At 35.0% G+C, this 27,479-nt stretch overlaps 2 protein-coding genes across 3 annotated transcripts in view; both read left to right on the top strand.

The window, feature by feature from the left end:
- LOC134844987 (peripheral-type benzodiazepine receptor-associated protein 1-like) overlaps positions 1-10,073 on the top strand; it is a gene marked incomplete in the record, with an annotated part of 60,018 nt that extends 49,945 nt beyond the window's left edge. Inside the window, 7 exon segments of the mRNA XM_063861815.1 lie at positions 952-1,379; positions 1,700-2,101; positions 2,439-2,604; positions 3,133-3,263; positions 3,530-3,604; positions 3,673-3,810; positions 9,183-10,073. Of these exon segments, the coding sequence (XP_063717885.1) occupies positions 952-1,379; positions 1,700-2,101; positions 2,439-2,604; positions 3,133-3,263; positions 3,530-3,604; positions 3,673-3,810; positions 9,183-9,758 (1,916 nt within the window).
- LOC134844272 (meiosis-specific nuclear structural protein 1-like) overlaps positions 1-27,479 on the top strand; it is a 310,596-nt gene that overhangs the window by 174,394 nt on the left and 108,723 nt on the right. The window lies entirely within an intron of this gene.

Consider the following 27,479-nt stretch of genomic DNA (forward strand, 5'->3'; position numbering starts at 1 on the left):
AGCTAATTCTACTTATGTACAGATAAAAGTGTGTTTAAAAATGAACTAATTTTAAAGTTAAAACATAAAAAAGTGAAAGAGCATTATATCCGCCGGAGAGAATGAACGTATCAAGGTCATAACTAAGTACCAGTTATGATGGCTAAAAAAACTAATAAAAAATATGATTAAGTTAATGCAATTCACAACACTCTAAGAGTTTGAAATTGTGGCTACTCCAATGAATAAAGTCTGATCGGAGTGTGATGGCAGTCGGAACATTCAGGGCTTTGTCCTGAAAAAAAAACACTCGTTTTTTTACACAACGGAGCATAGTTTCACTTGACACATGCGAAGCATAAAGCATAGTGTTTACTTTTCTCCAACCCAATTCGCAACAATGGTCATTTATTTGGTGGAATTTTTGCAGCAATGCCATTATATCTAGTTTACTTTCGTTGCCTTAGCAATGTATATTTGTATCTAATTTTGTGGTAATTTACGTTTTATGCTTATCTAGTGGTCTAAGTCGGAGTTTCGATTCCGGCAACTATCAAAATTTTTAATTATTTTTCTTTTCTTTCGAAACGGTATTTGAAAAAATTCCTTGTAATTGAGACAAAACGGTCTGATATTTTAATTGAATTTTCAGAAGACTTTAGAATAATTTTACGCCGAATTGATAAATTCTCTGATATTCATAACAATCAGGCCAAAAAAAGATTATCAATTATGGTTCGTTTTTAATTAGGCTCTTTATATGATACAAAATTTAGCATTAACATCCTTCGAAAAAACACCTCAGAAAATCAAAGCAAAAATTTTATTCTAAAAAGTGCACTTTTTTGTTTTTTTTTGCGAGGATACAACTGTGGTAGAAACTTTCTGTTCTTCTTGCACTCCAACTGACTAGACTTGTTTATGTCATAATTTGTAAGAAATATGATTGCAATAAAAATATTTGTATTAAAGGTGCTAAACGAATATCAGTGCGGACAACTTCCTACGGCGGTTCTTCAATCGACTCCAAACCCGCCAAAGTGCCCACTATCCTTTCACCCACTAACAATCACAGCCTTATAAATCCTACCCTCCCCGCGACCGGATTATCTCCTCTCAGAGGTGGCGGTGGGGACCCCTCGTTTATCGGTCCCGGAGGGGGACAACCAAGATTTTCTATTGGAGATATCGAATTGCAACCCCCTGACTACTTAAGTGAGACAAGTGAGATGTCGGAGCTAGCAGACATTTTGGAAGAGGGAGAGTTCAGGTCAAATCTTAGTGCTAATACAGATTCCAAAGTTCAAGGTTACCATGGTCAGCCCAAGTTCAACTTGGAGAGCGTTGGCGTTCCTTCTGTGATGCCGACTGTATACGACTACCAACAGTATCTCAAATCAGTCAGTATATCTTGTTGATCTTATATTATTTATCAGTTTATTATTTTGTGATGCCCCCTAGTGTCGCTTTTTTGACCCCCCCCCCCCCCCCACCCATAATAAATGTCCTAGTGAACCTACTGATATTTTAACACTAAAAAAATAGGATCTGTTTGCCGTAAACGGATATTGAATAGTGTTAAAATAAAAACGCCTCTTTGTGGCGAATAATTGTAAGCCTTGAGTTAAGGCAGGATTTGGTTGATCAATTAATCAAGCTAAATTGGTGAAAAAGTCGACACTTGCTTCGATTATATAACAGGTTTTTTTCATTGATTCAGCCGAGAAGTCACTTGGACAGACCGCGACGCTCTCGTCCGCGTGTTCCGCCGCCGCACAGTCAGCTCGCAGCGAACGATAAGGCATACACTTCAGACTCGGAGCTAACTCAAGTTCGGCCAAGCTACCGAAACTCACAATCACTTCGGTCGCCCGGCTCTGGTTTCCGCGATGACGACATGATAACATACCAGTCGTCGCCTGCTAGACTTCGAGGATCCGGACGGCACCGACTTGACGTTGGGACTCCTCAAGGGGGTGGTCGCTGGAAGCGTGCCCCGGGGTTGTACCCGCAACAACAGCAGCGTTTCCGGTACTTCGTGGCCTTATACAACTACAATCCACTAGTCATGAGTCCTAATAAGGAGTCGGCACATGAAGAAATCGCATTCAGGGAAGCAGATGTAAGACTCATTTTCAGTCTTCTTATAGTGCATTTGTCAAATAATGCTATGAAAAAATAATTTTAAAAAAATGGCAGCAGATTTACGTTAATTTGAGGCCATTTGGCTCGAAATGAAATCTCAAATACGAGTAATTCAGCTCATTACTGAGAGCTGATGTCGTCGTTTTTTGGCTAATTTTTTGGGCTGGGTAATGTTGCTTCACCCTCGAGCAACTAGCATCAACTAGTATCATGGTGAGCCTCGAGCATCTAACCTTTCGATCGAGAGGCAAAGACCGCAACGTGAAAGATATCGTGAAATTAATCGTGAAAGATATCTTGTTTCGCTCTTATAGGTTATCAAAGTGTACGGCGACAAAGACGAGGACGAATTCTACTACGGCGAGACGCGAGATGGGATGAAGGGCTTCGTGCCGAGTAACATGGTGCTCGAACTCGGCTCCAGCTTTGCCGCCACTCACCACTCCTCGGCGTCCGTCGCCACTTCGGATTCTTCTGCAGGTACTTCTGTCTACTCTTTTACATGACATGCTATGTAGCCAATAGAACTTTGAGTTGACACTGACTGGTACTTAAACCCTCTGTCGAACACAACTGCTAGATTTAAAACTCAACAGGGTTTCAATGAACAACCATATAAAAAGAAGTTGAAAAAGTGATTGGATAGTTTTTTTGATTTGATTTTCAAGTTATTAATTTTTCATTCATCTGTATTTCAAATTTTCACCTTGTACTTCATCCGCGTTTTTTATCTTCCCTTGAAACTCCATCTAAATTATTGAATCCAACACTGAGCCATTCAAAACGCACTTTAAGGGCCGAGAAAGTGCCGATAAACATCATAATTACAGGCGTCCATTGTCATAAAGCAGAAATTCCGAAAGCAAGTTTCCATTAATTTCAATCAAATTCTTAGTGTCCAAATTTGTTCGAACTTTGTATCATTTAATTATGATCGTTCGATATAATTTTCTTTTGTTCAATTTTTCTGCGATGAGGGTTCAATCCAAGATAAGAGATTGTTTGTAGGGGTTATTTCTTCGGCTGCAGTCGCTGGTGGCCCCAGACTGAAGGACAAAGCGAGTGTGACGTCACTGAGGAAAATGGTGGCCCTGTTCGACTACGACCCGAGAAAGACTTCTCCCAACCCAGATGCTGAGGTATAGCATTAATCTTAAATTGTGATTATTTTTCCCGGATTTTTATCAGACGACCTCTGATTATCAGCTTCTTCCTACAAAAATAACCTCGTGCAGCTGCAAATTTTTTCTTGTGAAATAGAGCCTCTGATGACAAAAAAATGTTGAATTTTTGCCCAATTTTTTGTAGACAACAAATTTATGATATTAAAACTAAGTGTCCGGTAAAACAAACTGTTCCATAAATAATTGATTGTTTATAGTTCAATCTTAAAAAATTGTTCCAGGACGTCGAGTTAAGTTTCCGAGCTGGCGATTTGATGTTCGCGTTTGGACCCATTGACGAAGACGGATTCTATGTAGTGAGTTAATACTCGTTGTTTTGATGTTTTCTACAGTTTGTTGCCAAGTAAACATCAAGTGTTTCCAGGCCGAATTGCTGAGTGGCGAGAGAGGTTTAGTGCCTTCGAACTTTCTAGAAGAAGCAGATGACGCAAAACACGCTCATAGGAGCCACAGATCGCCTCACCCAGGCGCTCGCAATGGCCAAAGCCATTCCCTACCACCGGTAATATTCTAATTGATTGGTCGGAAAGAATCGATTAAATAAGAAAACTGCAGCTGCTTTTAGCGTAGTGATCATCAGAAAAAAAAATGATTAACTTGAAGTTTTGATGATAAGTTTGAATATTCTCGAAAGTTTTCCTGAGATAAATTCACGGGCAAGTAGTCAGGAAATGGCTCAGGGTTCCACTTAAAATTTTCAATTGAACTAATCCTCTCAGCAATTTCTCCCCTCTTGTACCTAGTAAAGATTTTTATCCTTACTATAGATGAATTTATGGAAAAAAAAACGCAGCAGAATTGACGTTTGAGGGCACATTTTGGAAAGTTTTTTTGGCGCTCAAAATTTTTTTTAAATTGGCGGCAAAGGCGCTTTCTATCAAAAAATTCGGAGAGGGTGTTGTAAAATAATATCAAAAAGGTGTCATTTGGGTGGTCAAGGGGTTAAATCATTGGGAGGAAAAAGGCGTCTTCTTCAAAATTGGCACTGATTTAAACAGTGACAAAGAGTATTATAATTTTGTTCTTAGTGTAAAGTTGCTTTAACTTTTTCTAGCCCAGCAGACCTATTTATAAAGGTAAGCATGACTCATACACAGAAAATCTGCATGCTTTTTGCGAGGGCACCAATTGTTAAACGTTTTACTGCTATTTTGTGTACGTGATAATTGCACGCTGAAAACTGATAGAAGAGTTGGTGAAAATCTAAATTTTCTTAGTTAAGGCTTTGTTCGGCAAAACGCGTAAATTAAATATGTTTTGATTCAAATTCAATTTTCAGACTTTTTATATGGAGTGAACGAGTGAATGTGTGAGTATATTGATATCATAAAACTATAAAACACGGAGGCGGAGCAATATCCAGAATGGTCTAAGAGCAGAAAAATATAAACTTTTATAAGCGAATCGGTAAAAAAGTATTAGAGTTGTCAATATTACCATAGACACGAATAACCGGGTCGAATTGCTCACTTTATGTTTGACTTTCAAAGCCGAGCACATGTCAGTGCTCGACGGAAAAAGAATTGTCGAGAAAGGCGTTTGGGTCGAGCACAAATTCGAAATATACCTCGAGCATGGTCGAGCACGGTCAAGACATACTTCGAGCACGGTCGAAACATACCTCGAGCACGGTCGAAACATACCTCGAGTGCAGTCAAAACATACCTCGAGCACGGTCGAAACTTGAATTGAGCAGATCGAGAAACAATATTTTGTCGGATTTTTTACTTGCAAAACTGAACAGATGCATACAGCAAAATTATCCAGTAAATATGTATTTTTTATCTGCAGTTAGCTAGACCAGCTTATTTGCTGATCATATTCGGGGCTGCCACAAGAAGGCCTACACAAATTTTATGCATAAAGAGTGAATAATTTGATTATGAGTTGTTTAAAATTGAATTTAAAAACAATTTGATGAAATTACTCAATGCATAATTGATTCATTTCCTTGGTATACTGACGATTCCAATCAGTGTTGTCATCAATTTGACCGTATATATCTAAACTTGTCCATTTTTCTGCTTTTAGACGTTTTCTGATCTTAGAGATTTCTACTCATTGACTGGTTACTATAAAACAAGCAATCAGACTTCTCAGCTACTGATAAATCACCTCGTTTTCTGATATCTAAGGTATGAAAGAATCTTAAGAGTTTTAATTATTGGTTTGTTATAACAATTCTTAATACCAAATATCTAGAAAGCTTTGGAATTGGGTATTTTTCCAAGCAAGTTGAAGTTCCGTGAGGAAAAGTGCAAATTATAAAAAAAATTCAAGTTAAAAAAATTCAGGTTTTAAGTTACAAATAGGTTTTTTTTAACTTAAATTTTAACTTTGTTATCATTTTTTTTGAAAATTCGTTTCAAGATGGTAGGTGCGCTTGCACATAAACTGCATGCTCTTTTTGTATTTTTGAGAGTAAAACAAGTGTTTTCTCTCCACTATTAAATAGCAAAAAAGAAAGATCACAATAACGTGAATGAGTTCTAGTATCAAAATTTCGAGTTCCCTGTGGAGTAAACTAACCACCTATTGACCCAGTATTCTCTAAATGGCATAAACTGAAAAAATTATTACCATTATAACCGATGCTTGTAATTCAAAAAGTTTTTTCTTCACTCACAATGGGGAGCCAAAACAAATATCAAACGGTATCTAGTGATATACTAAAGTTAAAATGAAGCAGTTATGACTTGAGCGCCAAAAATTTGAAAAAAATTTAAGTGGTGTAAATGCTAAAAAAAATTGTTCAGAGGTTTGCCATTATCTGACCGGGTGACATTCCCCTGTTTTTTTAAATCGTGTTTTATAGTCCACTTGAGACTCAAGTTTTGAGTTTTATAGTCACAGTGGGTTTTAAGTGTTCTTTATAATCATTGTTCCTGATCGAATTTGTGCACAACTTCTCATTTTTCCTGATATTTCCCCTTTGTTTGGGAGCTCGTCCCTGGGTTTTCCTGGTTGTTTTGGCTCATCTACTCCTTGCTGGTTATTTTTGTGTTCCTCCGATGCATCGTTTTTTCCCGTCTCTGTTGTCTTTTTTGTTTTCTTCTTCGAATTGCGTTTTTTTTTCGCCTGTGACAGTTTTATGTTTCCTGGGTTCATCACTACGAGTACTTCCATTTCCGGGCTGCCTACTGGTCACAGCAGGTCAAAAATGTCTAACTTTTTGTTTCAGAGTTTTAGTTTTATGGCCTCACGAAATTGCATGCATGCTTGGATTTGTGGCGTTCGTTGAAGCCAATATCGGATTTTTTTTCGTTGAGGTCAATTTCGTGTATCAAGCTTTTATAACTTATTTTTCTTCTGGTTTTTCTTGGAGCGACTTGATTTCAAACCGTTTCTTTGCTAGTTCTGTGGTCATTTTCTTGTCAATTATGTACCTGCGACCACAGCGTGCTAGTTTTCCACTTGATTCCACATATTTGTTCGTTTCTTATGGCGGAAAGACAATTTCGAAGTTTTGTTCTGGCATTTTTTGTAGTTCTACCATCGAATGCTCCGTTACGAATATTTTTTTTTGGTTCATTTTGGTTACCTGGTGCAGAGTATCAGACTGATTGCACACAAGCAGTTTCATTTATAGTTTCAAAATATGGCTGTGTCTTTGCTATTGAATTATCCATAACAACAAACAAAAAACAATCAAATCTGAATAATTAGGCTAAATAAACAATTAAAAAGTTTACGAAGTATTGGCTTAAGTAGCAACAAAAAACGATGTTTTTTCGAGTTTTTTTTTCATCTTTTTTTAGTCGGTTGTTTTTGTCCCGTTTGACTGCCGTGTAAAATTTTATATCGCAAGTGGTCCGAAGCTCCGCTTCGTTTCTGTGTGTTAGTAAAACATAATTGTAAATATATAATAATCAAATTTCTTAAAAAAAGCAATGCATTGATCCCATTTTTTTTATTGTTGTCATTTTTTGTAAAGTTAACAAATTCTTAACAGTTCATTAAAGTGCACAAGATTTTTTTGACAACCAGCTTGTTTTTTTGGAAATTTTGTTTGCGTTTTTAGTGAGCCATTTCATTATTTTCATTTGTTTGTTTATATAAGGATATTAACGTCCAATGTAGGACGGGCGACGTTTAATATCAGTCTTAGTTTTCATAAATTGTGCTTTAAAATGATTTTTTCTTGCTGCATTGCAAAAAAAACTTAGTCTGTTTTTTGTGATTTTTTAAAATTAGGTAAAACTTTTTTTAAACGTTAAAATGCTGGTTGGCTATTTATCAAAATAAATTCAATAGGAAAACCGCTTAACTAGCGTTGCAATGTTTTTGTTAAGTGTTCCGGCCATTGAAAATGCTCCGGTTTTCTCTTCGGGTGTGTATTCGTTTCTTATGTTATCCACGAAACAACAGGTACCACAAACAATCGTCGGCATGGATCGAGTGATCTATCATTTAATAGCAATTTCATTCGTGAATTGAACGAAATTAATAAATATATTTATAAATTTTCCTAATTTGGAGAAAAACCCGGGAGAAATCAATCAGTTTTAAGCCCGAGAGATAATTCAAGATAGGCCGTAAAATTTTTCATTTTTTTAATCAATTTTTTGAGGAAAATTGTTGCGGATTAAACCTAAATTACTATTATTATCGAATGTGCTTCAGTTATAGGAGTTTGTTCTCTCAGCCACCTTCTCATCACATCAATAATAAAACACGACACAACGTGAGAACTTTTTTTCTCATTGACGTGGGAACCATCTGTGCTTTTTGCACAACAACCAGCTATCCTTGTTTAATTTAAAAAATTGATCCAAACAGGTAACAAAAAAATTAATTTGACAGTTTTTAAATAATGAAATTGTGTCAATTATGTGGCTGAGTAGTTAATTATTTCATTCATGGCTCGGTATCTCTTTCTAGTAGTCCCGTCTGTTTATTTTTGTTCAACCTTTTTGCGTTTGGTATCATAATTTCCTCAAAATCGCACATATCAACGATACTCTTTTTTCTGGTCAGTTTATCAGGAGCTTAGTAATTTCTTAAAACATAATTTAAAGTATCATAAAATTGTTTAATGTAGTTTCCAGTGGCAGATTTAGGGGGAGGGGGCGGACGCTCCTTCCCCTTAAGGATTTGACCCCCTGCCGACCCAAAGGGTCCCCCTTTGTACTATTTTGAAATATCCATTTTGGACCACCTGAAATTTTTCTTAAACTCAAGTGCCTAAAAACGCTATTGTTGGCCTAAAATGTTGGCCTAAACAGGGTCTTTTTTTAGTGCTTTGGAAGAGCTCGGAAAATCCTTTTGGTCCATCTAAAAAATGGCCGACAAATTTTTTTTTTGAAAATCCACCGTCCCCTCCCCATTCGAGAAAATCCTTGATCCGCCCCTGGTAGCTTCAATGTCTGCAGGGGCGGATCTAGGATTTTCTCGAATGGGGAGGGGACGGTGGATTTTCGAAAAAAAAATTGTCGACCTTTTTTTAGTTGGACCAAATTGATCTTCCGAGCACTCCCAGAACACTATAAGGGCACACATTTGACAACAATTTCTGCGCCGCAGGCAAATTGATAAAAAACAGGTCAAAAATTCCGTTTTTGGACGCTTTAGAAATGGCGCATCTAGAAAAGTTTAAGAGTTGTTCGAAAATGGATTTAATAAAAATAATATCAAAGGGGGACCTTTTGGCTGGCGAGGGGATCAAATCAATGAGGGGCGTCCATTCCAAACCAACCCCTGCCCCTAAATCCACCCCTGAATGTCTGCATTAAATGATGCAGTAAAACCTACTTCTGAAAAGTTTCTGATCATTTTTTTTTTCAATTCAGGTAATTGATCCAAATAGTTCATGTAATTAAGAGAACTAGAATGGTAGCTATAAAAACAAAATGAAGATTCGAGTTAAATTTATAGGATTCAGAGGACCTCCCCCTAGACTATCAAATGGACCCTCAGCTAGACACCCAAATGCCCCCCACCAACACACAGGGACCAGTTTACTCGTACCTGCCAACGGCACCCACCACCGATCCAACTCAAACGACAGATCAACCAATCAGCAGGTCTCGTTTGGGAACCAGTCACCTCAACCGCACCCGCAACATCACCCCGGAAATCAGCAGGGACAATCAAATCCAAAATATACATTTCCAAGAGAATCACGACCAGGAGGAAGTTCAGGCTATGACTCATCAAAATTATCCGACAGCTATCCAACAGGACACCAATTTCAAGATGCGGGGCCAAAACTGGCGACATCATTCTCGCAACCCGGTAGCACCATCGGACCGAACTCGGACATCGCTGGTCGAATCCTTTCACCTCCCCCTGCCCTCCCCACCCGTTCGCCTTTCAGGGGGGCTCCAGGGGGTGCTGGGAACTCCTCTAACCGACGGTGACGAAACCGACGATTTGAACTGCGAGACAAGCGTTTTCTCCGAAGACCCCGCGGCACTGACTAGCGACTGTACAACACCGTGGGAGCTGTAGCGCTCCAAGCACTGTCGGAAAAATTGTTCGAAATCGTCAAAGATGAAGTTAAACACTCAGAAATTTGAACTGGGTTGTTGCGTATGTTTGGTTTGATATATTTTGGAGCTTTGCGATTATTCGTCCAATTTACATCACAAGTTTGAGGGAGTGCGAAAATCATTTCACATCATAATTTAATTTAGTCGAAGTCTCATTAACGGGAGAAACTCATTACTTAATTGTTACTTTAACCGAATTGAATCATAATTTATTTTAACTGTAAGTGCTTAAATTGTAACATTATAAGATTTGTGATTGAGATTATTTATAGTTTTGCAATGGTTGAATTCAGTCTTACTTTCTTTATATTTCAGAAACGGCGCACAGACAATTCGGCCACAGACAATTCAGCCGATTTGAAATTCAGACAATTCAGCCAAAAATATACGAGACAATTCAGCCAATTTAAAATTCAGAAAATTCAGCCTGAGACAATTCAGCCAGTTTTACATAACCTTAGTGAGTTAGGACCGAGTTGGTTAACTCATAGAGTAATTTCGGATAGGGTACACCGTCTGCTCGTCACGCTATCTTATTTTCGGCCGGATAGATTCGTGCAACTTCTTAGTCTAATACCGATCCTAATCTTACTCTTATACTATCTAGTCTCAGGTTGTTTAACTAGTCTCTGCTAGGCTCAATAGATCTAGGGTATACTGGTTTATTGCGGCTGCTGAAGTGCTCGGGAGAGTCCAACTAATTTCTAAGTTAAATTCAAATCTCTCTGGTGCTGAAATTACAAGTAACTTCAGCACTTACAAATAAGTGGGTTGTTAGTTAGATGGATCATGATTGGTTAATATTAAATACTTTACATTGGTAAAATATCTAAATTATCCAATCATAAAATGTAGTTTAGATCAGGTTCCACCCATCCGGGTTTTACAGAATTTTTTAGAATAGTTCTTCTGCAATTCGAAGGATGGATGATGGACGTTGGTGTTTGGCGAACATCATATTTCTTTTGTTTCCTCTTTGTTAAAGAAATTCCAGGAAGCTGGAGTTAGAGACATAAGACGTTGTGTCTTCTAGTGACAACGACTAAGTCTTTGCAACAAACTCAAATCTGATTTCAGAATGGTTTGCTATGTCAGGTTTTTCTGTTCTGCGTGGAGATTGTGCGTGGAGGGGATGCCTGGTTACTCGGATCTGTACGTATACTTGAACATCGAGGTGGTCATTGGTCTAGTTCAATGAAGTCCTTTTCTGCGAAGTCAAGTCGTACTCTAAATCCTTTGAGTTGTGATTGTGAGTGGCATATCGATTGTGGTTGGTCATTCTCTCTCGAGTGTAGTGGGGTCGTTTTGTCTTTAGATGTTCGTCCTTGGTGTTGTATTCTGATCTATGTATTGCATAATGTAATTTACATTTTATAAAACATTTATTAGTTTAATATTTTTTAATTATGATTTTAGTTAGTTGTTTTCACAAAAGCTTTTTGTTTTAGTTCGGTTATTTTGAAGAGTTACTCACACTTGAGTAGCTCTTATTAAAAATAGAGGTGTGGTCACAAAGCGTGGATGTAGCGCGGTGGGTTAGGCCGGCTATAGAGCATGCTCAGGACGTCCTTCCTGGTGGGTTAGGCCAGGAGTGGGAGTATGATTTCATGCCGTTTTTGTGAGGGGTCCTGTTATGTGACAACGTTTTATGTTGGGTTTGTTGTGGTTTTTCTTATGTCTTGTTGGTTATGTCCTTTTTCCAAAAAGCAAATTGTTCGTGGTATGGGTTTGTCTTTCGACTTTTTTGTGTTTTATTATTTCTTTTTTAGACTTTATAATAGTCTTCAAAAGAATAAATTATCCAGTTTTAAACTGGGTTAATCCGGTTTGGGTACCGTTGGTTTCCTTTTCTTAGTCATGCTGTTATTCTATGATTTGTGGTATTTAGTAAGTTGCGTTGGTTAGTTATGTTTAGTATATGATTCCTTTCCAACCAGGTTAAAGGAAGGTTTGAAACATGTTATTATATGTTAGAGTTGTTTAGTGTGAAAACTTGAAACTGAAATTCATTATTTTAAACAATTCTTCGTGGGCGAGCTGTGCGAGTGTGGATAGAATTTCTGTGCGAATGAATGAGAATATCAAAAGGTTAGTACTGCATTTGCTTCTTATTAATTTACTGCATAGAATTTGGAAATTTACTGCTAGTTATGGGGGAATTTTAAGTTACAAATTTTCATCATAATTAGATTTACTGCTTGTGGGGAAAATTTTAGAAATGAATTTACTGCATTGGTATTAAATTTATAAATTTATAAGTGTAAGAGATTAATAGAATTGTTGAAATCTGTTTGATGAAATTTGCGATCTTTATTTGTTTTTTGTGGTTTTTGTAGGTGATCGTCGGATGAAGACTAAAAATCTAAAAAAAACATGGATAAAGAATGGTGAGTTTTTAATATTTTAATTAGTTAGTAATATTCATTTAATTCATACTTACCTGTTAGTCGTCGGGGAAAAAACCGTGGGGGAAGATGTCGTGGATGAGATCGGAATTTGTTAGTAGTTTAGCTAAGATGCGGATGATATTTTTAGTCTGAAGCAGTGGCCAAAGCAATTGAAGTGCCTTAATAGTGGTTAGTTCTTCAGTGCCAACTGCAAACTCATAAGGTGTGTTTTGGATTAGATTATATAATTTGTGATTGAATTTAGTGTTGTGGATGAATTCTAAAACTGGGATTTCTATGGGTTGTACAAACTCGTGCGGGATAAGGAAGGGTCGGGATTCTTCGGCGTTGAAGGTCTTGGTGATGGGACAGAAGATGTACATTTGGGTTATGGGATCATAATTGCGAAGAATACCATGAAGGTTAGTATCTTTAATGCAATATGTGAAATTTAGGAAAAATGGTGAAGTGTATTTGGAATTAATGAATTGAAAGCGATGGTGTGGTTGTCTAGAGGGTGTGTGTAGGTCAAAGTGATTTTGGATGAAGCGGTAATAACTATATGTGTGGGTTTGTTTAGTGCGCAACATAATATCGTGTGAGCAGTGTAAATCTCTTTCGTGTGGTGCAAGGAAATGAAAGGTTAGTGAAAATATTTGGAAGCGTTCTTTAAAACTTTCGTATGCTTGTGTGTCTGTTAGTGCTTCTGAAATAATGTGATCAAACTTTCGGTCGAAGATGTTTAGTGTAAATATATATGGTGTCTTGATGAAAAATTTCTCGGTAATTTGTGGATTAGCGAAGCGATCGTCGTCTAAGAATTGATCTTGGTTAGCTCTGATGATGTTGTGATCATAGTATTCGAGTGTATATTCGTTAGCTCTAGGTGCAGTGTGTGTTTTTAGTGATTTTTTATATCCAACGTAAGTAAATTGTCTAGCGGTTAGTGGTGTAGTGAGTCGATATAGCATGTCCGTATTTCGCTCTATATCAATGTGAGTGTTAGATAAAGGTAAGCAAAGAGGGTTAGTAAAATGATAATATGAGGTCCAAGAGAGAGTGGGCATTAAAACGTATTCATCTACAAAGTTGCGTGTTTCGTTAGTGTCGTGGGGGGTGTTTAAGGTGTATTGTGGGAATGAGGGTAAGGTGATGGCTAAAAATTCTTTTGTGTTAGTATGCTTGGGGTGGTTGATGTATTCACGGGCTGTTCCTGGTTTTGCTGGGAAAGGATGGTTGGGGAACTTTCTTTTAAAAGTGCGGTAAGCTCTATTAGTGTTGAGTGAAGATTAAGTTGATGTGGATGATGGTGCTAATGATTCAGTATAATTTGAAGAGGGTGTAGGGGTAGGGGGGTTGGATGAATTTATTGTGGAGGAGATTTGGTTTATGGTTGGGGTATTAAGGTGGTAGGGTTGTTGTTGAAGGGTAATAAAATTATCTAGCTCTGGGGAGATTCGGGGGGTGTCTGGAGAATGAGATGATTGGTCAGAATGGTATGAGGAGTAGGTTGGGGTAACTTGGGAAGCATAAGAGGGTGTGGGAGTGATTGGGTCAGGGTTATTGGATAATATGGGTTGAAAAGGGGGTTGAGAAAATTTAGAAGAGTTATGAAAATTATTGGATGGGGATGGTTCTGAGTCGGCAAATTCATCGGGGGTTTCAATATTCGGGTTATTGAGTTGTGAGATGGAATATAAAACTGAGATGTGTGAATTAGTGTCGGAATTCATGCCTGATGTTACATTACTAGATGGAAAATCGGGTGGCGGAAAAGCAAAAGGTGGTATTATTGGGATTGGAGAGGTAAGATTGGTTGGGTGGGAATTTGATCGGTGTAGTGATCCAAGTTGGCGGCTCATCGTGGGCTAAAAAAATGATTATTTTGAGACTGAAAAGCGGTGGTATGGGGTTGTTCAATAATTTGTTCATAAGTATTATGGTCTTGTGACTGGTGTGTCATTATATGTTGGATGGGACTTTGTGATGTGGTGAGTTGAAAATTTGGATTATGTGTGATGGCTAAATTTCGAAAATTTCGTGGGGCTAGGGATAGTGGATGGTTATTTGGTAGGGGTGGTAATTGTGGTGCCGTTGGCGTTATGTCTACATTGTTATGTTCTTCGTCGTATGTATTTTGTCGTGTTGCTATTTTTGTGTTATATTCTTTTATTTGTGCGTCTAAAAGAATTTTGTTTATAGATGTAGAAAAGATTCCAAAAAATCCTGCAAAGAGTATGCGTGCTACGCTTGCTTGTCTGTTTACTTGTGTGTGTATAGCACATGTGTTGTAGATTCCTTTTAAAAGTGAGAAAAGAAATCCAATAAAGTTAAACATTGCGTATAAAATAGTCAATTTTTCTAAGATGTAGTAGGGCCATCCTAGAAAATCGAAGATCTCATTTTTGAGTGTAACAAAGCTAAAAATATTAATTGGTGATATATCTTGGGGACGGTATTTTTCACCGTTTAGATATATATAATCTTTAATGTCTTTAAAATATCCGCTATAGTCTTGCGTGTAGATATCGGCAAATCCTGCGGTTTCTGCAAGTTTGCGTAAATTTTGGTCTATTGATTGTCTTTGTATAGTGTCCATTTGTGTTAATAATTCTTGGAATTGTTGTGTTCTAATGTGATGTTGAATATCTGATTTTGAATAGATTCCTATTGATTGTAAGTCTATATTTGGGTTTCGAGCAATAGCGCGAATGCTTTCTGGTGAAAATTTTTTGAGTGATTGCATTAATGTGGGATATGGAGTGAGAAGATAATATTTATTTTCATCAGGGTTTAGTTGTACTACATTGTGGCTGTTTTCTGATCCACATGGGACTGCGGTATCCCAGAAATAGGTTCTTCGTGAAAGTGTATCCACGAAATGTACTTTATTCTTATAAAAGATAGGGATTCTTTTATAACATCGTTTATCTTCAAAAACGTATAGTGGTGATACTTTTTTAGTACAAGTATAAAACCATAAGATGTTTCCTTCATAGTCTAAAAAATTTGATCTATTTCCAGATAATAAGTATCCTGCATAGGGTATTTTTAATACTGCTAGTGCAAGTGATTGTAATATTTGTGTTCGTTCTAATTCGCATAGTTGGTGTAGTGTTTCTAATTCGGAGAGTGACATTTCTTGAAAAATTCGGCTAATTGTATAATCTAGTTTCATATCTAAATGAATATCATAGTGGATATTACCGAAATATGTAGTATTCATTAGTGATAATTCTTGTAAGCGTGTGCTTCTGGTGTCATGGGGTTTTAGATGTCCACCAGGTTGTCCGTTGCTTTTTTCAAAATTAACTGGTATATAGGATGTTCCTTCGTTTGGAGGATGACCTGTGGCATATGGGTCGATTTTTACTTTTCCAGTGGTCATGTCGAATCCTTTTTCGTATTCAACTAATATTTCAGAGTATTGTGTTCTGTGAAGTGGATTCCTGTATTTACATGCAAGTTCTGTTTCTTGATATATTTGAAAACGTGTCAATTTATTTTCTATATTGTCTATGTTTCTAAAATTAGAACTTAGTTTTCGTGATGGATGGACTTGTTCATATGGAATTGATTGTATAAAATATTTTTCGTGAAATTTTATCATACGAGCGTGTATTTTTGCTACTTGAAATGTTGTACATGTATCTTCGGGGAACCAAACAATGGTTGCTTGTGTTCTCGTTGTAGGGTCGCAAAAACCTTGATCATTTTTACAAGGTAATCGGATTCCTTGATAGATCATTGTATTATCTGATAAATCTCGTGTTAGTTGTATTTTTTCGAGTTGTATTTTCCAATCGAAAAACATTATTTCTTGGTATCCTTTATTTTTTGTGTCTGCTTTGCAGTTTGATGGGTCATTTATACCAATGTGTGGTATCCAATGTTTATCGTGTAGGTCATAGGTTAATCGTCCGTGTGCGCCGTTATACGGGTATTTTTCGTCTAGTTTTATATGTCCTTGGTGTCTTTCAAGTTGTGATTGATGTACAGAGTCTGAAAAAACTTGAAAATTAACTAACTTTCTTGCGGAGTTTTTATTTTGTGTGATGTTTAGTCTAAGTAATTCACTTTTACAATCGTCGGGATTGAGATGTAAAAGACGTTCTATATTACTCTGATAGAATGATTCATGGTCAAGTCGGTTTTTGTTTCCGTTCGAGACTTGTGAACAATGTACTTTCTTTTCGGAAAATGTTGCTGTGAATTTATAACCTGTAACTGTTGTTGCTCGGGCTTTTGAATAGAGTGTTGCTATTACATCTGTGGTTTCTATAGCTTGTGGTTCTGTTTCACATTGTGATACTTGATTTATTGCATATTTATGTAGTGTTTTTTGTTCATTTTCTTCACAATCGTAATGTGTTACTAATAAATCTTGTGGTCCTGTACGAGGGGAAGGGTTTATGTTTTGATTTGAGATTACTAGAAAAAGGAGTTGGAGAAAAATTAATAATTTTAGAATATACATGTGTATGATAATCCTGAGTATGGATTATAAAATGTAATGTAGCCAATTGTGTTTTTGGTATATCTGTCGTATTTGTATATTACTTCAGTAGTTATAAACGGTGGTGGTAGTGATTGAGCTGTTATGTTAGGTGGGTTTAATGGGTAGGGATGTTGGGTAATATTGTTTAACTTAACTGTGATTTCAAACTTTAATTGTAAACTGTTTTGTTGGAGTATTTGAATATTGTGATCACGGATATCGTTGTGAATATCTTGGCGATATTGTAATCTATTAAGTGCCCAGTTATGAAGGCGGTTACTTTCTTGATGTTGTCCAAATAATGGTGGAGGTGCTGTAAATGTATTCCAATCTAGTCTTAAAGGAATATTTATTGATGATTGTTCTCGATATCTGGCGTCGAGATTATTTGGAAAATTTAAGTTAAAAGGTGGTGGTGAAATCTGGCTTATTGATGGTGTTGATGGTAGTGATAATGTTTCTGGTAGTGATGAGGATGTTGTTGTATCCGTAGAAATATCTATTGGATTATTGACTAAATTTAATTCACCTTGTGTAAATGAATGTGTTGTCCAATATGGTAGTCGTGATGCCTGGTTTGGAGGGTTAAAGGGATTTTCACGTATTTGTTCAGATGTTGGTGTTGAACCTAAGTAATCTGATGGTAGGCTTGAGGTGCTACGTTGTGAAAGAAGCGTAGGGGTTTCTGGTAATATACCAATGGGGTTTTCTGGAGTGTTTTGTGATGGGGATTGAGGTATATCAAAATGAACTCGGGGAGTTTGAAAATTTCTGTTTCGTCGAGGATGTATAATTTGTCTATTTATTTCGACTGTATTTTGGTTTTGACTAGGATTTCTTATTCTACTTAGTTCTTGTGGTAGTGTTGGGTATAGGTTATATGTTGGTTCGCTTAGAGGTGCTTGTCGTTGAACTGGTTCTAGTGGTTCTGATAAACGAGCATGTCGTTCTTCAAAAGTGTATGGATTGTCTTGAAAAGAAATTCGTGTAGATGTTTGAGGATTTTGAGTAATTGAAGGTGGTGTTTGGTTATCTTGGGATGATGTCGGTGAAGACTGACTTTGTGACTGTTAGGTAGCAATTTTTGATGGATTTTTGAATTGTTACTTTAGTGGGAAGGTTTATGTTTATTATAATATTCTTCCAAAAAAAGAATTAGAAGGATTGTTGCTAGGGCAAATGTGAAGATTGCTTTCTTTATACATTTACATATTGTCAAAATGAGGGATGATAAAAATGTTATGAAAATTACAAACAATAAAAAAATATCAGTTCTACTGAAAATTGTTCGTATCATTTAGACAAGTTGTATAAATCGTACCTGTGGATATAATCAAGGGTTTTGGAAAGTTGGAGGAATAGTTCGAGTATAGTGTAGAAAATTAAAAAAATGTTACAAAAAATGATTAGGATTATTAGAAAAGATTCAAGTATATCAAAAAGAAATATTATAAAGGTTTGAAGTATTGTAAAAAAATGTTTAAAATTTATGAGTATTTGAGTAACTGATTGAGAGAAGAGCATTTAAGAAATGATCTCTTGGTCGAATATTTTTTGCTGTTCGAGGCGATTTTCTAGTGTGGTCGGATTATTTATTAGTTTTTTGACAAGTGGGTTGAGTTTTATAAAAAATTGTTGGGGGCAATTTTCATGGTGATCGGGAGGTCGTCTTTTTCTTTATTTTTGTTTGTCAAATGATCCGGGGTATGGTGAGATTTTTATGCTTTAGGCTAATTGAAATGTTCATTTTGTTACTTTAGGCTAAGTTAACAAATTTGTTTTGGGGGTATTCGTGGTCTGAGTTGGGGAAATATTGTTGATCTTTGGGTTATTAGATAAGGGAGGGGTACGGTATTATGGTGATATTTATTTTAGTTGTCAAGTTGGAGTGGTTTGCTTATTTTTGACCTGGAGGTCGTAAAGTTATAGTTATAGATGTGCCTGGAGTTCTATATGATTCGTCTAATTGGTCTTAGTTTGAGTTAGAGAAAGTGACGGATTGGATGAATCCTATTGGTCTATTTTGAACTAGAATTATTACGTACTTGTCAGCATGTTATTTTGAAAAATGTAAATGAAAAATGTTTCGAAGGTTTCAAGATTGTGAAGTATAATGTTAAAATTACTTTTGAAATTCCACTTTCTTTAAAATTTTAGATTGGGGGATGAATATTTTATAGTTTTTACGTGGTTGATTTCGGAGTCTTGTTGTTTTTCTATTTTCTGATTTGTCGATTTGTTCTTGGGGTATTATTTGTTCGGTCATTTTTCTATTTTTTCTTTGTTTTGGAGATTCTTTATGGTTTTGTGTATTGTTTTTGGTGGCGGTTGGTTTTGTGTTTTGATTTTTGGTGGGGTTATCATTTTGTTCTGTGTTTTTCAGATGTGGTTCATTTTGAATGATTTTTAATCCTGTGAAAGAATATAATTGAGTTAATTCGCGGAGTGCGTATTCTTTTGGGTAATAAGGTAATAGGTTGTTTCGATGTTGAACGATTTCTTTTTTGTTTGAGTCGGTAATTTTATATGTGACATCAGTGGGTTTTGCAATTATTTGGTATGGTCCTTTTCGAAGGGGTTGTAATTTTTTAGAAATTCCTTTTTGAGTATTAAAATTAGGTATCAAAACAAATGTTCCAATTTTTAATTCGGAGGCTGGTGTAAAACGTGAATTGATTTGTTCATTAATGTTTTGTCTTTGTAATAACTTTTTTGTTATTTTTTGATAAATTTCATTGTGTTTTTTATCTCTATTTAGAATCCATTCGGTGTGTGTACCGGAGGCTAGTTTAAGAATTCGTGGGTGATGAAAATGATCTTCATCGTGTGTATGTAAGGGTAGGTTATAACAAATTGAGTCTTCATTTGGTTGACAATAACCTTGTGCGTTTTTATGAGAATTTGCTGTAAACATTATTGGTTTGCGTGGCTTTTGGTTAAAAACCATTTCGTATGGTGACATTCCTAAAGTTGTCGTAATTTGTGAATTATATGCTAAGGGAAATAATTTTACATCTGCTGACCATTCGGTATATTTTGTATCATTTCCGTTGATGATACATCTAAGATATTCTTGTAATGAACGGTTCATACCTTCGACTAAGCCGTTTGTCCAAGGTGCATGAGATGTACGTGGTTTGTGTTTAATGTTATATAAATGACATAGTGTGATAATTTCATTATTTATGAATTCTGTACCGTTGTCTGTAACTAAAATTTCTGGTAGTCCGAATTTTGCTATCCAGTGTTCATAGAGTGTTGTGTAAGCGTAATAAGCGTTACAATGTGGTACTGGGTTAAGTGCTACATAATGTGTAAATGCGTCAACAATTACCATAATGTAGGAGTTTCCTTCGGATGAGGGTGAAATTGGTCCTTTGGTATCAAATGAGATACGATGATTAAAGTACAAACTTTGTCCTTTAAAATCTTGTTTTTGTGCTATTTGTTTTTGATTTGGGTAAGGTTTATTTAGTTGACATACTATACAATCATTGCATAGTACTTTTATCCAAATTGGTGCATTTGGGAAGTAAAAATTTTGTATAAAATTTGAATATGTTTTTTCTGATCCAGAGTGTCCTTTAATATTTTGTGTATGTGAAATATTAAAAGCTATAAGAATCATACTTAAAGGGAGACATGGAACTGTAGATTCATTCAGGTTATACTCTAAAAGGTCTGTATTTTCGTTAATTGTTGTGTTGTTAAATTTGCGAAAGTATCGGAGGAGTGTTTTGTTTCCTAGAATGGTTGAATCTGCCTTGACAGGTTTAGTTTTATATTTGTGCCATGATTTTAGTTGTCTAATTATCGGGTCAAGATTTTGATATTGTTTCAGTGTTGAAATTGTAATTGTTTCTGTTGGAGGGAGAAAAATGTTTTCAATTTCGAATTTAGATAAGGGTATTGTATCAAGTGGGTCGTGAAGGTCAAAAACTTGATTTATTGTGTATTTTGAATCATTTGTTTGTGGTCCTGATAAATTTATTTTATCAGTTAAATCTTCTTTTTCAATTAGTGGAAAATGGTCTTTTTTAGGCGGGTGTTGTTTTGTTCGTTTTTGTTGGGTGTTATTTTTTATCCATTGAGAATATGGGATTGGTTTGAAAGTTGATGTTCCAAGTAGATCAACTTCATAATGATTATTTTGACAATCTAAATAAAGTGGGAAATGTTGTAAATTATTTATTTGTGATTGTTCAATATCAGTTTTTACTGCATATTTGCATTCCAATCGGGGTGATGTTTCGTTTTCTGCAAGGTAGAATTTTATGTTTTTGGGTATTTCAACTGTTGTTTTTCGTGTAAGTAATTCAGGTGGTGTATTTCGACTTAAGGTGTCTGGTAATGCAAGATTTTTTCCTGCAGTCCAAACTATATGTAAGTTTGGAAATTTCATTAGAATTAGTTGAAATCTGTAAACTCGGTGGTTTGGGTTAGATTTTTGTGTAAAGAGAAAGATGATTGGTTTATGGTCTGTGAATAAAACTGTGGGGTGTTTTGATCCAAGTATCAGAAATTCATATTCTGTCAGTGTATATATTATGGCTGTACATTCTCTCATTAGAGTTGAGAGTCGTAGCTCTGCTTGAGTGAATAATCGAGAATTTGCTGATATGAGGTTCATTTTATTTGTACCATTATGTGATTGTAATAGTGCTGCACCGATGCCAAAGTTCGAAGCATCGCACATTGCATAAAATGGTTGATTTGAATCTGGAATTGTGTTTGAAATTTGTTCAGTTAAAAGTTTCTTTATTTCTTCAAATCGTGTTTGATGTTCTGTGTTCCATTCAAAGTTATTTTGTTGTCTAAGGATGTTATAAAATGGTCGTAGATATAATTGCATTTTATAAACATATTTACTTAAAAAGTTTAACATTCCAAGAAATTCTTGGATTTTCTTTTTATTTGTTGGTGGTTGAAGTTTTTGAATAGCGTCAATGCGTGATTTCAATGGAGTGATTGTTTTTCTTTCTATATTATGTCCTAAGAATTTAACTCTTGTCAAAAAGAAGTGTGATTTATCGGGGGCGGCCTTCAGATTTTCGTTCTGAAGTATTTGGTGATATTTTTCTAAAACATTGAACATCTCGTCTTTTGTTTGTGATTGCATAAAAACATCGTCTAGATAGGTGATTGCGTTTTTCTTGAGTATTAGTGGTCTAAAAATTTTGCTCATAAAAGCTGAAAATGCTGCTGGTCCTATGGATATTCCATAGAATAAGCGGTTGAATTCATATTGTTGGTTTCCGATAACAAATTGTGTTAAACGTCGTGATTATTCATCTAGTGGCATTTGATTGTATGCACTATTCATATCGGCGGTTGTAAAGTATTTGCCGTTTATTTTTGTTAAAATAACTTGTATTGGTTCAATGGGCCAATTACATTTTGATTCATCTATAAGTGAATTGAGGTATCTAGCATCGAGAACGATTTTTAATGATTCTCCTTTAGCTAGAATGATAACGGGGTTGATAAATGTGTTGCCTTTTGGTTGTTCTTCTTTGTTTACTGGTGATATAATGTTGTATTGTTCTAAAATGTCGAGTAATCTGTTCACTTTATCATGTAAGTGAATCGGTACTTTACTTGCTCTCTGTTTTTTGAAAACTGCGTCTGGTTTTAACGGGAGATGTAGTGATGAACTGATTTTTCCAACATCGAATTTTGATGTTGCATAGACTGATGAATATTCAATTAGCTGTTTGGCTAACTTTTCGAATTCGTCTTGTGTTATTTGTGAATGTTGGAAATTAAACATTGTTAAAAATTTCTGTTGGTCCTCTGTGTAGTTACTTACGTTGAATGTAGGTTTGAAATATGGAGTTTTTGTGAAATAATCCGTATTTCTGTTTTCGTTACTTATTATATTATTTATAGATAATTCTTCATTAAGAATTGTAGATTGGCAAATATCTAGTAATTGGAGTATATTATTTACGCGATAGGCTTTTTCGTGTATTGGTGATATTGTAGCGTTGGTTTCACAATATCCTAAACGTCCTAAAGGTAATGTTACTTGGTAAGGTGTGTTGTTATAGACATGTAAGGAAATGATATCGGAAATCGAATTTTTCAAATATTTTATGGATGAGATTGTGATTTTGAAAAATTTGTGAATAGGTTTGAATTCAAATTCTGACATATAAAATTTTTGTTTGTTTTGTTCTTTATCATATTGGTGAACTTGTTTGATTGAAAAATTATAGATATTTCCTGATAGTGGTTTTAGGTGTTTTCTTTGTTGGTTAAATATCGGGTAGAATTTTGAAAAGAATGGTGGTTGTTTATTTAATCTTTGAAAAAATGTTAAGGATATTTCTTTTGTTTTTGTATATTTATCTTTGATTAATATTTTACTATTTAGGATGTTAATTGTTGGTATATACTTCGAAATAAATGGTATTCCAATGATATTATATTTAATATCAGTGATATGGAATATTTGTTTAAATGGCTTATTTAAAATTTTGCTTTGCTCCATTGTTCTGGTGGGGAGGAGAAATAATTGGATTTTTCCGTAGTTTATCAATGTTGATCCTTGTGCTGTTGCTAACTTACTGGAGGTTTCAAGAGGTGTTAGCTTTGGGTGTAAAGTTTTTATTTCATTCCATGTGGGGATGTTTATTATGTTTGATTCTGCTCCTGAATCAATTAAAAAATCTATTTCAAGGTCTGGTGGTTGAAATTCTTTATTTCTTGGGCTTTCTAAGAGAAATGGTATTGTCCAAATTTTTTCTTTGGGTTGTTCTTTTTGTATATTTTGATAAATGTGGTTTGTATTCAAGCATTTTGTTTTGGTATTTTTATTGGTTTGATTTGTAGTGTTAATCTCATTTGTTTCTTGTGTCGTTGGTGTGGAATTTATGGGTGTAGTGTAATAATTTTGAAGAAATTCTGATTGATTTTCATATATGTGTGATGAAAAGGGTTGTTCATATATGACAGATTCATAGTCATTTTCGACTTTTATCATATTGATAGAAAGAGTGTTTTCAGTATCACTTTCTGAATCTGATGATGTACAGTTTATTTGATTGAGTTGTAACGTATCAGTTACTGTGTCATCAATACCTGGAGGGTCTGATGTTGTTTCTGGGTTAGATTGTACTTGATTGATTTGTCTTTGATGTTTAGGTGTACTACTTCTGTGGCGGTTATTAGAATTATTATAGTTATTATTATTCCGGTGTGGTGATTGGGAATAATTTCTATAACGATTATTATAACTTGAGTGTCGATTTTGTGAATTATTTCGCGATCTGTTTTGGTAATTATTGTTTGGTCTGTTATAGTTCGATCTATTATATGAGTTATTCCTTGATTGATTGTTCGGGTAATTCTGGTTTCGGTTGTTTGAATAACTTCTATTTCGATTATAGGAGTAGTTTCTATTCCTATTGTATGATGAATTTCGTGATTGGTTGTTTGGATAGTAGTTATTTCTTGATTGGGAATTAGATCTAGAAACAAATCGTTGTGTATTTGAATTTGATCTGGAGTAGTTATTTCGACTATTTGGTCTATTGTAGTGATTTTGTGATGAATTATTCGTGTTTCTTCGTTCTGGTGATCTTCCTCTATAACTTGAGTTATATGGTGATTGATTTCTTGTATAATTTGTATTGTTCGGGAGTGGTTTTCCTGAACTGTTGTTGCTGTAGACTGTTTTGTTCGGTAGATTTTGATCTTTTTTCATGTATTGATAGAATGTTTTATTTGGTTCTTTATATTTTTGAGGTTTATTTTGATTGTCTTGCTGTTTTTGTCTACATTCGGAAATACTATGTCCGTATCGTCGGCAATAATTACACCATTTTTTGAAAGATGGTTTGCCTTTAAAGTTTGGGTTCTTTTCGTAAATATTGAGTATTTCAGTGATTGTTTCAACGAGGTCTGTCTCTGATTCCTGTATATTATTAATATTAGTGGGAGTCGTTTCAATTCTGTTAACGTATTGTAATTTCAGATTTTCCGTTTCTTCTAGTTTCATCGTGATTTCTGCTTGTTCTAATTTGTCTACTAGTTTTCGAAAATCTAAATCGGGTTCTCGAATTGAAGAAGGATGGGATGCTCTCTTTTTTATTGCTATTTTCCTTAATTGTGGTGTTAAGGTCATCTTTAAGATTTCTGTCATCTTTGTGTTTTTATAGTCGTGTGTATATAATGAATATGCTTTTCGAACTAGTGTTTCGATTCGTACTGCTATTTGCTTGATGGTTTCGTTTGGTAATCTGCGAATTTCATTACATAAAACTCTTTGTTGTTGTTTGTTTCTTTCGGAGTCAAACATTTTTGAAAATTCCTGTGTAAACCTTTTCCAGTTTGATTTTATTTCTAGAGGTAGTACTGAAAACCATTTTTGGGCTGCGCCATCTAAGGTTGTTTGTATTAACGCTGTGCGTCGATGTATCCAATTTTGATGTAGTGGCGTATTAATTGGTTCAGGTCCAATATTTAAAATCAGGTTTGCTGTTACTGCATTTAAATAATCTTCTACAGAGTATTCAGGGTCTGTTCCTGTGAAAACCATTAAAGGTTTGTTTGATGTTATTGATGATCCACCCATAAGGTATGGATTCATTGTCATTTCTAATGATTCTGCTGCATTTGGCATTTGAGAAAAATTTGAAAGTTGGTTTCTTGTTATTTCATGTTGTTGGAGATAATATGGGAGTGGTATTTCATTTTGCATTTGTGATGGTTGATACGAGTGTGCAGTCATTGGATTTTGTTGTTGAATTGGTTGAAAAGATTGTGTATTAATTAAATTTTGTTGTTGAATTGGTTGTTGATGTTGTGCATCTATTGGTTGTGGAGAAAAATTTCTATGATTTGTACGTGTTTTCTGTATTTCTTGTCTACGATATTCTTGAGTATTTGGTGCAAATATATCTGGTTGTAAGAAATCATCATCTGAGGATAAATAATCCATTTGATAAGATGTCTGTTTTTTATTTTTACTTTGTTGAAAAAATGGGTAATTTTCACTATGATCCTGTGGAGGATTTGTTTGGAAATTTATTGAATTAGGTTGGGTCATTGGGTTATCCCAATTTCGAGATCTTGTATATTGGTTAAAATTTCTTTGTGGTTGGTTATATGTTTTTGATGGATGTGTATAATTATAATTATGGTCTGCAAAGTTGTTTCTAGTGAATGTTTTGCGTGTTTTTGATGGTATTGTCATGGGTCTGTATGTTTGGTAATCCATATGTGAATATTTAGGGGCAACCGAAGGTTTAACGGTTGATTGTAAGGTTACCTGTGTTTGTGAAGGATTTGTATTTCTTGGTGTTGTTAAATTTGGGCGTATTGGTGAAATACTTTGTTGTGTAGTTGTTGTGTGTACAATTTCTTCATTTATGAAGTGTGATGGTGTCTGGATATCTTGTTGAGTAAGATTCCTAGTTCCATTGAGGTTTTCATTGTGTATAACTGTAGAGTTTAAACTATTATTTTGTGTATCGGGCAAAAATGTATTATAGTTTAATGGTGTTGCATCAATGGTTAATGGTATTACTTTTACATAATCTCTTATGTAAGATATCGTACTTATTGCTTGACTTGAGATTGATTGTGGGAAGCTTATAAATGCGGGATGAGACCATTCGGGGTCCCAAACATAATCTGATTGTTCTGTGATAGCGGTATCATCGTTCGAGTTTTGGGGTCTAAAATTTTTTCTTGCTTGTGCAATTAAATCAATATTGTGTGTGAAATAATCTATTATGAACCATGCCAAAATTTTTTGTAGATCGTGTTTTGTATGTTGTGAAACGTCGTCTTTCGTGAAATTTTCTTTAATGATGTTTAAATAACTAGAGAGTAGTGTGATTTCATGTCGTACTTTCAAATGTTTAGATGTTTCTGTCGGTGAGACATTTGTTATTGGGATTTCGTTTTCTAATATCGAAATATAACTATATATTATTGCGAAAACTTCATTGGTGAATATGGAGTTTGCTCTTTGTGAGTTATGATATTGGATGCTTTTTATATATTCTGAAAAAACTTTTGAAAATTCTAAATCAAGGTCGTCTGTTTGAATTGTATATTTTCTATTATTATGGTTTGGTGAGGTGAATTCTATGGAGTAGATTCCATACTGTTGTGTTATGTTGCATATATCTTTTAAGTAGTGGTCTATGATTTGTCTTTTGATTTTTACATCTGGGAACTCTGTTTTACATGGACTAATTCCGGGTTCAAATAAATTTAATAGTAAATTTTTGCAAAATATATGCTGTCCTCTATCGGTGGTTGCATCTACTATAAAAGGAAAGATTTCATCATCATCTGGACTTTCTTCACCTGGGGTGTGCGTTGAGCTCATTTTTTCGTTCGATGACTGTTAATATGTAATTATTAATGTGTCGAATTGGTTGATTCCAATTGTATAAATGTACTGGTTTGTGTTTATACTGCTTTTTTATTCTTCTTTTTCCTCTTTTTGATGAATTTGAAGTTGTTTCTGAGTCAGAAAAATATAATTGATCGTGAAGTGGGCAATTTTTATCTATTGATTCTTTTAGTTTGTAAAGTTCGTCTAAACTGTTGGTTTCTGATTCTGAAAATGCGTTTCGATTTTTTGAAAATCTTTTTCGTGTTATTTGTCTTTGTTTCGTTATTATTTTTCTTTTTAGTGTTTGTCGTTTTGTTCGAATGTATCCAACTGTTTGTGTATGAGGTGTGATTACAAGGTCGTATTTTTTGTTATCTATTTCACAATTGTGTAAAACGATTGTTTGTTTATTTCCTAGGTTTTTAAATGACATAAGGTTTA

The sequence above is a fragment of the Symsagittifera roscoffensis genome, chromosome 4 (genome assembly GCF_963678635.1).
Source record: "Symsagittifera roscoffensis chromosome 4, txSymRosc1.1, whole genome shotgun sequence".
NCBI classification, from domain to species: Eukaryota; Metazoa; Xenacoelomorpha; order Acoela; family Convolutidae; genus Symsagittifera; species Symsagittifera roscoffensis.